General features: G+C 51.4%; 1 protein-coding gene across 1 annotated transcript; it reads left to right on the top strand.

The window, feature by feature from the left end:
- Positions 1–7,310: 7,310 nt before the first annotated feature.
- LOC140680262 (early activation antigen CD69-like) lies at positions 7,311–13,695 on the top strand. The gene is made up of 6 exons (XM_072930781.1): positions 7,311–7,315; positions 10,769–11,079; positions 12,170–12,268; positions 12,371–12,540; positions 12,741–12,841; positions 12,932–13,695. Exons 1-6 carry the CDS (start codon positions 7,311–7,313, stop codon positions 13,044–13,046), a joined length of 801 nt encoding a protein of 266 aa, XP_072786882.1. The 3' UTR covers positions 13,047–13,695.
- The last annotated feature ends 1,835 nt before the right edge of the window (positions 13,696–15,530 follow it).

A 15,530-nucleotide genomic window follows, 5' to 3' on the forward strand; every position in this document is an offset into this window, starting at 1 on the left:
GGAGAAGCATTACATTTTAAACTGTTTTATAAAATCCTCAATCCAGACCCTTTTGACTTAGTTATGAAACAACATTGGTGGCCTCCATTACTGATGTTAAGCTACTAGGAGTGATGATAGGCAGTACCCAGCCCTGAGCAGGACAGAAAAACAAGGTGAGGGACATTGTCCTCACTTGCATGTACCTAAGAAATCTGTTTGAAGCCTGAAGGACACTCACTGCAGTCAAGACAGGACATGCTCCATAAAGGCAAGTGACCTAGAAAAAGGAACAGGCAATTCTTGACAGCGGCTTCCTCACCAAAACACAGCAGGGCTTTCCCATGGAAAAGGTACCAGGTAGGCAGAAGAACACAGAGCAACAACATATTTCTCTCAAGAACACATCCCTTCACTGAATCCTCTTTGGGAACACTTGGCTTGTATAAATCACTGAGACCCCTCTGCTTTTAGGGATTTACAGCAAGACCCAGCACTGAGGAGCTGCCAGCTGGGGCATTACAGCCTAATTGCTCATAGACATTACTAATCAGCAGTATATAGAATGTTAGCACTCATCTGATTAATCAGATATAACTTTTTGGTTAGCAGCTTGAGAGCAGCATTCCACCTACTTCCCAAAAGGAGCAAGGCATAAAACTCACGTTGATCTATAACAGGTGCCAGCAGACACCTGCCAGCAGCAACTGAAGTAAGCAAACCCCATGACACAACTTGTTTGATCTCTGAGTGCTCATGATGCCTTGAGAAGGCTGACCTAGAAGAGAGGCTGGATGGAGTTAAAGAATAAAGTAGTGATATATTAAAAGTATCTCCTCAATGGATACACCATGGGCAGGTCCTGTACCAAGAACCCTGGCCTTTTCCCTGTGAAACAAACCTTGCCACCCCAGATTCCTGATGTCAGTTTGCAGGGTGTGCTTGGGACTGTCAGGGCAGCCCATGTCTGAGGTGGTGGCAGGTAGGGTCTGGGACACATCCTTCACCGTTTGGATTTTTGGAAATTGGTTGCCCACTCAGGGCAACAGACCTTTGACCTAGAAGGCCAGCCATTTTCCCTGTGAAACAAAGCTGAGCAGCCCACATTCCTCAGGTCAAGTTAGCAGGGTGTCCTTGGGACTGTCAGGGCAGCAGGAGTTCCAGGTGGTGGCAGGTAGGGTCTGGGACACATCCTTCACCTTCCAGAATTCTAGGAGCCAACCACCCCTTCAGGGCCACAGTCCCCTGAACACAAACACCGGCCCTTTTCCGTGTGAAAGAAAACTCATCACCCCAGGTTCCTGATGTCAGTTTGCAGGGTTCCTTTGGGACTGTCAGGGCAGCACAAGTTCGAGGCGGTGGCAGGTTGGGTCTGGGGCACATCCTGCGCCGTTCGGAATTTCAGGAGGCGGCCTCACACTCAGTGCCACAGGCCCTTGAACACAAACGCCGGCATATTTCCCTGTGAAAGAAAACTTGGCACTCCAGGTTCCTGATGTCAGTTTGTAGGGTGGGCTTGGGGACAGTTTGCAGGGACTGTCAGGGCAAACCTAGCCCAGAGCCGCTTGCTCTGCTGTGGGATGAGCCTGTGCTTGTGGAGCAGCCCCCGAACGGGGCCCTCATTACCCCGGTGCCAGCGGGCCCTGTCCCCCCGCTCGGTGCCGGGCCCTGGGCTCGCCTCTCCTGGCCCTGTCCCCCCCGCTCGGTGCCGGGTCACGCTTGGCTGTGCTGTCTTGTAGTTTCTGACACTAATAAACGATTGTTAGTTATATTCTCATCGCTTTGTCTGAGGTCCACTTCATCTCAACATTATACTAATTTGGTAGGAGCAGGGTTATATTTTCCATTGCAAGGGAGGCTCCCCCCTTCCTTAGCAGAACCCTGCCTTTCAAACCAGAACACCCCCATCCCTCTGTGCCACTGTGTGGGGAGGAGGGAGAGAGAGAATCGAGCATAAAGAGAAGCCCAGGAAGGAGAGAACAGCGTGAGGAAGGTGCATTTTTAGGACTTGGCACACTTCTCATTCCCTTGCTCTGATTTGTTTGATAATAAATTCAATTAAAATCAATTTCCCCAATCTGGACCTTTTACGCCCATGGTGGGTGAGAGATCTCTCCCTGCCTTTACTGAGCCCCTGGAGCCTTCCCTGCTGTGTTCTGTGCCTGCCCAGGGGCAGGAGGAGAGGCACAGAGAGGTTTTGCTGGCCCCGGGCACCTGGCCCGGCCCAGCCCAGCCCCAGAACCCCCGCCAGAATTCCCTGCACCATTTCCCGGCCCCACGGCGGCTCCGGCTCCACGGGCAGGCGGCTCCAGGAGTTCAAAGGGAGCAAAAATGGGACCAAGGGTATGTAGGACAAAATCTAGGGAGGCCAAAGCTCAGTTTGAACTTAATTTGGCAACATTTGTAAAGGATAATAAGACCATACTTTTACAAATATATTATGGTGCAAAGAAATTAAGTAAGACCTGCTTTTTTCCTACAAACCCTGGCAACCCTGTTAAATACTTACTGAGTGACCTGACTGTCCTTCCAAAGATGATACATCCTCCTTTTATTCCTAAGTTCCTTCAAAACCTCATTGCCCATCCAGGCTGCACGTTTGCCTCATTGACTCATCTTTGGGCACTCAGGGACAGGCTGTTCCTGGTTCCCTCAAGATCTCTGGTTTGAAGCATGCCACCTTTCCTGGACTCCATTGGTTTTAGGGCTGATTCCCAAGGAGTTTCCTGAATAAGTCTCCCAAATAGGCCAAAGTCTGCCCTCCTGAAGCCCAGTACAAAAATTTTATTGATGTTCCTCCTGATATCACCAAAGATCGAGAACACTGTAATTTCATGATCACCATGCTGCAGAAGGCCTCCAACCAGCACATCTCCCTCCAGCACATCTCCATTCACAAACCACAGATCGAACAAAGTCCCTCCCGTGGTGGCCTCACTCACCAGCTGTGACTGCAGACCCCAGAAACGCGTCCTGAGTGCCGCGGATCCCGGCCAGGCTCCTCCCCATTGCCTCGGGCTCGCTCCCTTTTCCCTTCTCTCTCACCTTCCCGGTCCTGTTTCCCAGAACTTGTTCTTTCCTTAGAAAACACTTGATAACCCGTTCCCCACTTAAGGCTTTGCTGTATCCTTGTGTTTCCACCTTCTGGCTGCTGTGGGTGAAGGTCTGCCTTTGAGGAGCACACCCTGCTCCCTCTGCTCCGGAAACCAGCCCTGCAGTTCTCCCAGTCCCCTGCTGCTGAGGGCATCCTTGGGCTCTTGCTGAAGTGAAAAATATCCAGGAATTTTTCCTTTTTGAGATTAGAATGGTTTCTACAAGTCCTTGAGATGTGACCATGATGGTTAAAAACCACTGTGCAAATGAAGGTTTTCCCATTCTTTCCACTGCTGCATCCTCTTCTTACTTTGTCATCTCAACAACTGCTAAGGAAACATTCCTAATCTCATCAATTGGCAATGCAACTGCTCTTTAATTCAGTTTTAAATCAGGTCTTAAACTCAGGCTCTGCCAAGGCTACTGATTTGCATTTTTGATGAAGTTGTTGGTGCTTAACTAGCTCTGTGCTGCTTTAAAGCCTTTCTCCAAGGCTCAAAGAATAATCCTGGCAGCAGGTTGAATTTAGAGATCTGAACAGAAAGTCGCACAGATGTGCATGGGCGTGGCCCTCCTCAGCAGCTTTTCTTAAAGTTAAATGTAAAGCGTGAAGCTGATGCCCGGTACTTTGAGATCTGGCTTCTAACTGCAGAGGGGGTGAACTCCTTCCAGGAACTCAGGCAATGGAGTGCCACAAGCCTGCAGCCAGATTGCTTCTCCTTCAGCTTAAATTCAATGGACTATTAGTTTGTTGTTGTTTTTGGGGTTTTTTATAATATTCTTAGAGAAGCTACAAGGGAAAGAAGGGAACAGAAATAGGCTGGAGCACCACTGGCAGAGTAATTGATATTTTACTCTTCCTCTTTTCCCTTTAAAAGTATATGTAGTTAACATAAAATTTAAAACCCTGTAGTTTGGGAGACACACTCTTTTTTCCCTTTCTTTGGAAGAGATATGCAAGACCTGAGACCTCAGTGCTCACTGCATTTCATTTATGTTTTTACAATTAAACAAGGGGCTGATAAGATTGACAAGGAAGATACAACTCAGGAGCTCACCAGGCAGCAGCCTCCAAACTCTTTGGGTGATGCAAAGAGCAGTAGGGTGTGAGGACTGCTTTCCTGTGCAGGATTAATCCATGAAAACATGCTCACTGACATTGAAGTCACTTCTTAGAAGCCCCCTGTTATTTCCCGAAGTGCAGGAGCTGCAGTGTTTGACACAGCCTGGGCAGAATGATGAAGAACATTCCTGTCAGACTTCTCCCTCTCCTCTTGTGCCAGCAAGAGAAACCCATCCTCTTTCAGGGTTGTGTTCCTCTGTGGCAGTGTGTAGTTCAGAGCTAAAGCAGTACCAGGAGCGTTCATGATTTAATCTGCGCTGCCCCCTCAGCCGTGTGAGCTCTCAGTAGTGTGCTGGGAAGTGGGGCCAGTCCAATTTCGGGCAGTCGGACTCGGAGCTGGAACGTTTTGGAGTTAACAGCGGAGACTCGGCTCCCTCTGTGGTCAGACAGGGGAGACACCTTCCTCTCCAGGGAATGCTTTTCCCAGCGGGGATTTCCCTCCCAACAGCTCAAGTCTCGCCTCTTCAGGAGCAGACCACGCAGTGCCCCCAGTGCTTTGCCGCTGGGAGCACTGGAAGAGATCCTGGAACACTGGGAGGGAACTGGGAGCACAGGGAATGCCAGGAGGGAGCTGGGAGGGAGAGTGGCAGCAGCGGCAGTGAACAAGAAGGAGCACTGGGAGGGATTTAGGAGCTCTGGGAAGGAACAGCGCTCCCAGTTCCTGCCCAGTGCTCTCAGCATCCCTCCCGCTGCTTGCCAGGAATGGGACACGGGCAGCGAACTGGAAGGGAACTCCTCAGCACTCTGCAAGGTGCAGCAGCCCCCGGTGTGACCAGTGAGGAAGGGGAAGTGCCCCCAGTGCCTCCCCAGTGCCCCCCCAAAAAAGGGGGGTTAAAGGAGAAAAGGGATTGAAATTGAGGGAGGAAAGCTTTTCTGTAATTGTGTCTGACTGGGGAGGATCCCCAGTCACCTGTGATTTGAAGGGTCTCAGCTGAAGGAAAATGCACCTTTTTCATCATTTTGGGTGAAGGAAAATAGATATTTTTCATCATTTTGGGTGCCTCAGTAGGCAGGCAATCACTGTTTTCCATTATTTTCGTGTTTAAATGGAAGGGGTTTGAATGGTGCTGTTTGAATTGAGGAAAAGCGACTCATTTTCATCATCTTCAGGTTCCAATTGAGGGCAAACACGGCTGTCCCTGGTCTTAAAGGGCTTCCCTTGAGAAGGAACCTCTTTATGTGCCATTGTAAGAGTTCCATCGAGGGGGACCCTCCATTTGAAGGGACCTTCAGAGATGAGAAAGTTGTCCAAAGGCCCCAGAATTGTCTCTGTTGAGGGAAATTGAGCAGGAAACTGCATTTCTCCTAATTTTCTGCCCACAGCAGAGCTATGGAACCTTCTCAGTGGGGAACACAGGGGCCAACCTGGTCTTGTCCTCTATTTCTCGTTTTACTTTACTTTTTGGTCCTCTTACGGTTCCCTGTGTACTTCCCTTCAACAGATGCTTGTAATTCTCATCTATCAAAACAGGACAATTCCATTAATAAACGATACAGTTCAAACTCCCCACCTAAAGTGTGAGTTCATCTTCAAGCTGGTGGGAGCTGGACTCCACTTTTGGGACATCCTTGAGCTTCTCTGGTTATCTCTGACCCAGTCTGGATGCTGTAGTCTATTCTCTGGGTTCTTTCCCCAGCCTTTCATTCTGTTGGCGTGAGCCGCTCTCGCTCTGCGCTTGGCACAGCCCATTCAGTGGTGAGCAGCACCTGAAAGGGCCCTCCCCACTGAGGGCTGAGCACTGAAGGCAACGTCCACAGCACAGCCTCGTGTGTTTCATTATTTGAGAGGGTAATGGAGCCTTACAGTGGTTACCCACCGCTGCTGGCACAAGGGAACTGCCCGGCCTAGGAAGCACCACAGTCCCAGAGAGGTTTAGCACTTGGCCTAGCGCCCCGTTCTGATGGCAGCAGTTTTTGGGGAGCGTGGGTTGGAACAGCAGTGGATCACAGTGACTGCAGATACCCCTGTTTATGGGGATTTAATGGGAACTGCAGCACTATTAAATTTGATGGAAATCACTGCACAAAACTTTACATCCCCCTTTTGGGAAACTTATACATTGAGGCAAATTCTTCTCCTTACGAGAGCAGAGCGCACACAGGGAGGCAGGGGCAGCTCCAACCAGCAGAGCTGGGCAGTGACACATACACAAGCACAAGTGTATGTGTGTGTGTGTGTGTGTGTGTATTTTTTTTTTTTTTCTGTTTTTCGAGGTGGAACAGCAGTGGGATGCATGGAGCCGTGTATCCAGAGCCATCTGTGTCCCCCGTCCTGTTTTTTACACGATTTGGGGACAGTCCCCCGTTGCCATGAAGGTGATTTGGGAACTCATTGGAGTCTTCCGAGTCCCTTGTTCGTGGTGCCAGATAATGCAAGAGACCTCGTATTAATCGTCAGGCTAGACAGGACAGACATAGATCCGAAACAATTGGGTTAATCAAACGTTCTCTGTTTATTGTTTATAAGATGGCCGTTTATATACACTTGAATATAGTTTACAATTGTGAGCCCACTCTCCTTGGCAAGCAAACATTGTTTGTCTTTGTCTTAAGGTGGTTAAAGTTTCACACTGCAGACCTATATATACTAATTCCCACCCAGAAAGCCCATTGCTCTCTGCTTACACCTTAACATAATTGCTAACTGTGCACAGACTAATTTCCAACTGTGCCAGAGGCTTCAAAGGCCTCACTGAGGCCGTGACTGAGGCCTAGGCTGGGGTAGCTCCACCTTCACTCCAAATATAAATCGTGTCCTGTCTCTCTCAGAAATCCTGCTACAGGAAAGGTCAAAGAGACCACGCTGCATTCTTGCTTCTTGCCCCTCACCCTGCAAGGGCCAGACTGAGCACGTTTGGCTGGCCTGTCTTCCCCAGGAGCCTGAGCAGCTCCAAGGAGAGCGCTGGAAAGATGGATTGAGGATCGCTGCTAGTGCACAGCACGCGTGGCATTTTTCACCCTCACATCACCATGGGATGCTGGGCTGGGAACTGACAACTCCTTACCCCAGTGCCTTAGGAGCTCGTGCTCTGTCAAGGGGCACCTTTGACTTCTGAACTGAGGAGGGCACGTGTGGCCTCTGCTGCTGGGGAGGGCAGCTCACAGTCCCCTGGGGATGGGGTAAGGAAAGCTCCAGGCCTCTCTGCAGGGGGGACAGTGACTTTGAAACCAAGGTTTTTATCAAGATTTCATCTCGGACTGAAAGCGGTCTGTGTTATGCATGGAAGTTTTAGTGGAAAATGTCACAGATGCACATTATATGATTGGCTTTTCACAAGTATTAATACTATATGTGTTATGTTGGAAAGTTATGCTGTATTAATCTCTTTTTAAGTAGTAGTGCTATTAATCTTTTTTAAGTAGTGTGGTAAATATTGTCTTTAGGTATAGCATAATATTAAAATATGTGATGTAAGATACTTTTTGTAACAGGTGTAAGAAATGGAAAAGATAATCATGAGATTCTTTGCATTATCCTATTAAGGTAGAGATAACAGCAACAAAACACCAAAATTCCAAGAGAATTATTGCCTGCTTATCTGGAACACTCAGACTTCGAGGAGCCAAGAAAATTGATTCACAAGATGGGGGGGAAGCTAAAACTAAGCAGAAACACCCCAGTTTGAAAGGAATGTTTGAATCATGTATGAGATATATGAATATGCAAGAGGTTATTGCTCTGAGGGGTAATCCTGTGTTAGCAAGGCGTGCTTTGAGGCAGAGTGCAAGGCATCCAGACCTCTGTAGTTCTTTGCTTTTTATTGCCTCGTATTGTCCTAATTTTTATTACTATTTTCCTTACTATTTTCATTACTATTAAACTTCTAAAATTTTAACACAAGTGAATGGCAGTTTTCACAGAAAACAACTGTAATTGCTAATAAATAATTCTCATCAATGTACAGTCTGTTTTCTAAAGAAGTTTTTGTTCAGCCTAACAGAAAATCTTTTTCTGATGTACAGCTGTCAGTGTTGACTTAATATTTGTCTTTTACAAGGCAAATATTTAGTTTTCTACCGGAGTGCTAGAGATTCTATGAGCAAATGAGTCCCTGTGGTGTAACAGTCCCTGCAGTTTATCTCTGGATTTTGAGACCCAGTTGTGAGAGGGCAGCCACAGGCAGGAAGGCAGCTGCACCTGGTTAGCAGGAGGTTAAATGGGAACCATAAAGCAAGTTTCACTGTATAGGCAGATAAAGTCACATCCCGTGGTTACCTTGGTTTCTGCTGGGTAAAACATCCTGACAGAAACCACTGCCAGTGCCATGGGAAGAGCTGGGAGCTCCTGGCCAAGAGTGGATGTGCTGTTTCTGACACTGCTAAACTATTCCATGGTTCACCTGGAGCCCAGAAACTTCTGCTAGAAACTTTGTTATAAAAATAACTGCACTCCTTTGTGGGGATCTTTTTCTTTGGGATCCTACTGACATTTCTGAGTTAGCTCCCTGGCCTCACTACATCTATTTCCAAATCCAGCTCTTAGGTAGAAGGATGCTTCCAAGGCAAAAGGATTTCTGAAGCAGGGCTGCCCTGCAGCACCTGGGTGCCTTCAGGCCATCCATCCCAAAGGAAAAGTGACTTCTGGGCCTGGCAGAGCCAAGAGATCTGCTGGCAGGAGAAATCAGGAGCAGAGAAGGTGATTCCAGCTCTGCTGTTTGCTGCTCCTCCCCATTAGACAGGAGAGGATCAGGCACATTCAATCAGCCTTTGCTTCCTCAGGGCAGGAAATCTCTGAGGAGACAAGGCCACCTCAGGGCCTTCAGATCCCACCTGACAGGAGGAAATGCTGAAACCTCACCATGCTCTGAGCCGCTAACATGAGGAACTTTTCTTGTGGGCACCCAACAGCATTTCCCACAAAGCCCAGTTTGTGCTGAAAATTTCATTAATATTCAGGGGGAAAAATTAAAAAAAAGGAATCATAGACATCTGAGGTAAAATTGGGGTTCCACAGCAGTAAAATTACTCTTTTTTTTTTTTTTTTTTAACAGAGGCAGATTTTCATCTTTTAAATCCAAATCTTCTCTGACATACAAAAGAACATAAAATAGAGAAACACTTTTCATCAAACTTGAAACATTTGGGTTTTGGGAATTCTGTTTTTCCATGAAGTGTGGCTGGATGAACACTGCTGAAGCACAGAAATACTAAGACTACTACTACAAACTGCAGAAATTACTGAAAATTCTCTTCTACTGGCAGTAAGATTAAACATGTCTAAAGGTTTCTTTGTATGAAGAGCAGCTACACTGAATGGTTTCAACACCAAAATCAACTGGAAAACAATGATTTCAGGTGAAGTGTTAAAAATTAACACTGTGTTATAGATCTATATTATAGTATTGGATTTTTGTAAATATTAAAATGGATTCTATATTTGTCGTGTTAAAGTAACTTTGCTAAAAATATATAGTTTATATTTCTGTTGTTAACTTAAACTTATAAATAGCTGACATAAATATGCTTGTGTTTGTCCTGGCTTGTAAGATAAGCATGTTTTCCATTTGCCATCTGTTGGAGGTTGGGCAGGTTTCTTATCCCTTCCAAGAACAATGTTTCCCTCGGGGATCTCTTCTGTTAATGGGCCATGGAATGACTCACTGCATGACTGGGAAAGTTTCATCATCCCATGGTGAGATGCTCCACCCAGAGGGAGGAGCCAAGCATCCTTACCTGCATAAAATCAGCATTTTTTGGGACATCAGAGCAGCCCCTTTGCTGGATTCCCAGAGGAGCAGCTTCTTCCCCGCCAAATCCCCAGAAGAAGACCAGGCCTATCTGCTCTATCACCAGACCTTCAGAGAAAACTCCACCCTTCTACAGGATCACCACTTCAGCAGCATTTCATCTGCCACTCCAGGAGGAACAGCCAGCATTTAACTGGACTATTACCAACACCCTGACTCCTCAGGGTGTCAGGTTTCTGACTCTATCAGTAGTTTTGTTTGTACTAATTATATTTTTATAAAATTTAATTTTTCTCCTAGTAAAGAACTGTTATTCTCATTCCCATATCTTTGCCTGAGAGCCTTTTAATTTTGAAATTGTGGTAATTCAGAGAGAGGGGGTTTACCTTTTCCATTTCACAGGAGGCTCTTTCCTTCCTTCTCAGACTCCTGTCTTTTCAAACCAAGACACTGACCATCCTTCCAAAGCTGACATGACCTACTTTTATTCCTAAATTCCTTCAAAACCTCATTGCCCATGCAGGCTGCACATTTGCCTCATTGACTCATCTTTGGGCACTCAGGGACAGGCTGTTCCTGTGCCCTCAAGATCTCTGGTTTGAAGCATGCCACCTTTCCCGGACTCCTTTGGTTTTAAGGGCTGATTCCCAAGGAACTTTCTGAGTAAATCTCCCAAATAGGCCAAAGTGTGCCGTCCCGAAGCCCAGTACAAAATTTGTACTGATGTTCCTCCTGATATCACGAAATATCGAGAACACTGTGGTATCATGATCACCATGGCACAGGAGGCCTCCAAACAACACATCTCCCTCCAGCCCGTCTCCAGTTAAACAACAACTATCAAAGTCCCTCCTGTGGCGGCCTCACTCGCCAGCTGTTACTGCAGACCCCGGAAACGCGTTCTGAGTGCCGCGGATCGGATCCCGGCCAGGCTCCTCCCGATTGCCTCGGGCTCGCTGCCGAACGCTCTTCGTGCAGTCACTTCCAAACAGGCTCCATCCCTCTGCTCCTCTCCTCCCCGCCCCGCTGCTGCCCCGGGCGCTGTTTGTTCCACACGCCCAAAATCCTCCCGCACCGACACCGCGGGCACCGTGCGGCGGCTGCGGCCGTGCCCGCTGGGTCTGTCCGGCACCGGAGCGGCGGCGGCACCGGAGCCCGGCGGGGCGGCGGCGGAGCTCGGAGGCGGCTCCGGCCCAGGTGGGACCCGCGGTCGGTCGTGCCCCAGCTCGGGGCTCGCTGCGGGCTGGGGCCGCTGCTCGGGCGGGAGGTGTCCGTGCCCGGCTCGGGGCTGCCGCGGGATGAAGCTGAACGTGCCTCAGAGCCCGAAGCGCTGCGGGCGCCGAGCGGGGGCAGAAAGCGCCGCACGCTGCCCGCTCCGGGCCGAGGCTTCTCGGCGCTGCCTCTGTGCCAGGAGCCGCTTCACGGCCACAGGCAGGGAGCCAGAGCGGCTGTGCCGCCCGGAGCTGGGCTGCAGCGGCTGCAGAGCCACAGGGGCCGGGGCTGCGGGGAGCGCAGAGCTCCCGGAGGCTGCGCTTGTCTCCGCAGCTGCTGCCGCAGCTCTGGGAGCGGGGACAGCGCAGCCAGAGCCGGCACCGCCCTGCTGAGCCTCGGTGTGCCGCGGGGCCGGGACCAGCAGCGACCTCGCATCGTGTCCCTTTCAGGGTGTAAAGCTGTTCCCGAGGCGATCTCCGAAAGGCTTTGTCAGCACTCCTGATGTCTCGGGAGCAAGGTGCTGTTTGTTCCTGGCAGAGAGATGAGGGCTGTGAGCTGGAGGGGAGTGAATTCTGCACCACCCATGGCGGGGTGAATGAGTCCCTGGAGAAGAGGTCAGCAACAGCGAATCCACTCAGAAGATTCCTGGGTGAGTGCTGGGCCACCCCTATGGCCTCTAGGCAGGGGACAGTGTCACCTCCCAGGGCCAGGGCTGGCAGGTGTGTGGCTGTTTCCCGATGTCTGGAAGAGGCCTCGAGCTCTGCTGGGCCCCAGCAGTGGCTGGAACCAAGAGCCCCGGCTGCCCCCAAGGCTGTGCAGGTCTCCTGCTGCAGCCTGTCCCCACAGCTGTGTCCCTGGCTGTCCCCACAGCTGTGTCCCTGGCTGTCCCCACAGCTGTGTCCCTGGCTGTCCCCACAGCTGTGTCCCTGCCTGTGCCCAGCTCTTGGCTCTCTGGCTGCCAGCTGAGTGAGGGGCACAGTGGCTGAGGGGTCCCTCCTGTGCTCCCTGGGCACGGGGTGAGCAGATTGCAGGGCCGGGTCTGGTTCTGGCAGCCAGCAGCTCTTTCCTGCTCCAGGTGAATGGTTCAGCTCCCATCCCGTGCTCACGGCGGTGCTGATTCTGCTGCTCCTGGTGCTGGTGCTGGCTTTGGGGGTGGCCTTGGCTGTGCAGTCAGGTAAGGGAGGGGCAGCAGGCTGGGCCCAGCCCCTCGGGGCAGAGCGGGGTCCCTGCTCCCTGCAGAGGGGAATCCCCAGACCTTCTCCTCTTCCCCCTCCAGCACCACAGGTTCCATTTACACTTGCAAATTTGCAGTGCTGTCCCCAGGGCTGGGTTGGGTCCAATGGGGTCTGCTACTATTTGTCAAGGGATTCCAGGAGCTGGGAGCAGGCTCAGGAACGGTGCTCCGAGCTCGGGGCCTCCCTGGCCATTCTCAAGGATGAGGCCATGGTGAGTGAGGGGCTGTGGGCGGTGTGGGGTGGCTGAGGGGAGCCTGGGGGTGCTCCTGGGCCGGGCTGGGTGCTCGTAGGGCTGGGGGTGCAGCCCTGTGCCGGGGCCTTGCAGGGAAGGAGCCCCGGCGTGCGGGGGCAGCCCCGGGCCCGTGTCCCCCCGAGGGGCCGGGGCAGCTCCCACTCCTCTCTCCTGGGCAGGATTTGCTCTTCCGCCTCCGCGGGAACGTGGATTACTGGATCGGGCTGCGCAGACGGGGCGAGCGCCTGCACTGGGGGGACGGCAGCAGCTACAGCTCCAGGTGAGTGCCGGGGAGCTGGGCAGGGCCTGGGGGGACAGGGGCACAAGGTGTTCCCCTGGGAACCAGCGCTATCTCTGTTCCTCCCTGCAGCTTTCCTGTCTTTGGCAGTTCCCAGTGTGTGTACCTGGCTGAGAACAGATTGAGGAGTGAGAACTGCTCAAATGAGCGGCCGTATGTCTGCAGCAAGGCCCAAGCTGCCCTGTGACAGGGCTGCAGAAAGGACCTTGTCCACGCTGGGCAGTGCCAGCTCCAGCTCTGAGCCCAGCACAGCGCTGTCCTTCCTCAGCTGCACCCTGTGCCTTGCACTGACTCTCAGGGTCACCTCAGTGCCTGTTCATCCCCAGTGCCAGCGCTGGGCTGGGTGCTCAGGGGAAAAGTCTCTGCAACACATCCTGCCACTGATGCTGCCTGCAGTGAGTGGATTGTCCTTATTGAAACATGGCTGACTCTTTAAAGTTTTTATACAAGTTTTTTAAGGGATAAAATTCTGTGCTGAGGTGCTTGGCTATTTGGGTATGGCTTACTTAAACTATTTTTTTATTGTACTGTTATGTATAGGCCTATATGCATATTCTTGATTTTGTGCTTACTGAAATGCTTGAGTTTAGAGGTTTTTTTGCTTGGTTTTAACCTTTGGCTTGTCTTCATGCTTCCTAGTAGATTAAGCTAATGTATGTTTTTCTTGTGGTTCTTGCTTCTTGTATTTTCACTCTCTGGAACTGCAGCCGCGGGGAAAGTGCCCGCGGCCGAGCGGGGCCGGGCCGGGTTTGTGTCTGCTCGTGGGGCTGGGTCATGATTGGCTGTGCTGTCTTGTAGTTTCTCACACTAATAAACGATTGTTATTTATATTCTCATCGCTTTGTCTGAGAACCACTTCATCTCAACATTATACTAATTTGGTGGGAGCCGGGTTACATTTTCCATTTCAAGGGAGGCTCCCCCCTTCCTTAGCAGAACCCTGCCTTTCAAACCAGAACACCCCCATCCCTCTGTGCCACTGTGTGGGGAGGAGGGAGAGAGAGAATCGAACATAAAGAGAAGCCCAGGAAGGAAATAAAAAGAACAGTGTGGGGAAGGTGCATTTTTAGGATTTGGCACACTTCTAATTCCCTTGCTGTAATCTGTTTGATAATAAATTCAACTAAAATCAATTTCCCCAGTCTGGGTCTGATATGCCCATGGTGGGTGAGAGATCTCTCGCTGCCTTTACTGAGCCCCTGGAGCCTTCCCTGCTGTGTTCTGTGCCTGCCCAGGGGCAGGAGGAGAGGCACAGAGCGGTTTTGCTGGCCCAGCCCAGCCCCAGAATCCCTGCCAGAATTCCCTGCACCATTTCCCTGCCCCACGGCGGCTCCGGCTCCGCGGGCAGGCGGCTCCAGGAGTTCAAAGGGAGCAAAAATGGGACCAAGGGTATGTATGACAAAATCTAGGGAGGCCAAAGCTCAGTTTGAACTTAATTTGGCAACATTTGTAAAGGATAATAAGAACATACTTTTACAAATATATTATGGTGCAAAGAAATTAAGTAAGACCTGCTTTTTTTCTACAAACCCTGGCAACCCTGTTAAATACTTACTGAGTGACCTGACCGTCCTTCCAAAGATGATACATCCTCCTTTTATTCCTAAGTTCCTTCAAAACCTCATTGCCCATCCAGGCTGCACGTTTGCCTCATTGACTCATCTTTGGGCACTCAGGGACAGGCTGTTCCTGTGCCCTCAAGATCTCTGGTTTGAAGCATGCCACCTTTCCTGGACTCCTTTGGTTTTAGGGCTGATTCCCAAGGAGTTTCCTGAATAAGTCTCCCAAATAGGCCAAAGTCTGCCCTCCTGAAGCCCAGTACAAAAATTGTATTGATGTTCCTCCTGATATCACCAAAGATCGAGAACACTGTGACATCATCATCACCATGGAACAGGACGCCTCCAAACAACACTAATTCCTCCAGCCCGTCTCCAGTTACAAACAACAACTATCAAAGTCCCTCCCCTGGCAGCCTCACTCACCAGCTGTGATTGCACACCCCGGTAAACGCGTCCTGAGTGCCGCGGATCCCGGCCAGGCTCCTCCCGATTGCCTCGGGCTCGCTGCCAACACTTTTCGCTCACTCACTCCCTAACAGGCTCCATCCCTCTGCTCCTCTCCTCCCCGCCCCGCTGCTGCCCCGGGCGCTTTGGCTCCACACTCCCAAAATCCTCCCGCACAGACACCGCGGGCACCGTGCGGCGGCAGCGGCCGCGCCCGCTGGGTCTGTCCGGGAGCGGAGCGGCGGCGGAGCTCGGAGGCGGCTCCGGCCCAGGTGGGACCCGCGGTCGGTCGTGCCCCAGCTCGGGGCTCGCTGCGGGCTGGGGCCGCTGCTCGGGCGGGAGGTGTCCGTGCCCGGCTCGGGGCTGCCGCGGGATGAAGCTGAACGTGCCTCAGAGCCCGAAGCGCTGCGGGCGCCGAGCGGGGGCAGAAAGCGCCGCACGCTGCCCGCTCCGGGCCGAGGCTTCTCGGCGCTGCCTCTGTGCCAGGAGCCGCTTCACGGCCACAGGCAGGGAGCCAGAGCGGCTGTGCCGCCCGGAGCTGGGCTGCAGCGGCTGCAGAGCCACAGGGGCCGGGGCTGCGGGGAGCGCAGAGCTCCCGGAGGCTGCGCTTGTCTCCGCAGCTGCTGCCGCAGCTCTGGGAGCGGGGACAGCGCAGCCAGAGCCGG

This window comes from Taeniopygia guttata, chromosome 6 (assembly GCF_048771995.1).
Source record: "Taeniopygia guttata chromosome 6, bTaeGut7.mat, whole genome shotgun sequence".
In the NCBI taxonomy this organism is placed as follows: domain Eukaryota; kingdom Metazoa; phylum Chordata; class Aves; order Passeriformes; family Estrildidae; genus Taeniopygia; species Taeniopygia guttata.

Bases quoted from the DNA above. Each gene is read 5' to 3' on its own strand.
- LOC140680262 (XM_072930781.1), top strand. The intron at 12,541-12,740 runs GTGAGTGAGGGG...TCTCCTGGGCAG, and splicing joins TTCTCAAGGATGAGGCCATG to GATTTGCTCTTCCGCCTCCG. The intron at 12,842-12,931 runs GTGAGTGCCGGG...TCCTCCCTGCAG, and splicing joins GGCAGCAGCTACAGCTCCAG to CTTTCCTGTCTTTGGCAGTT.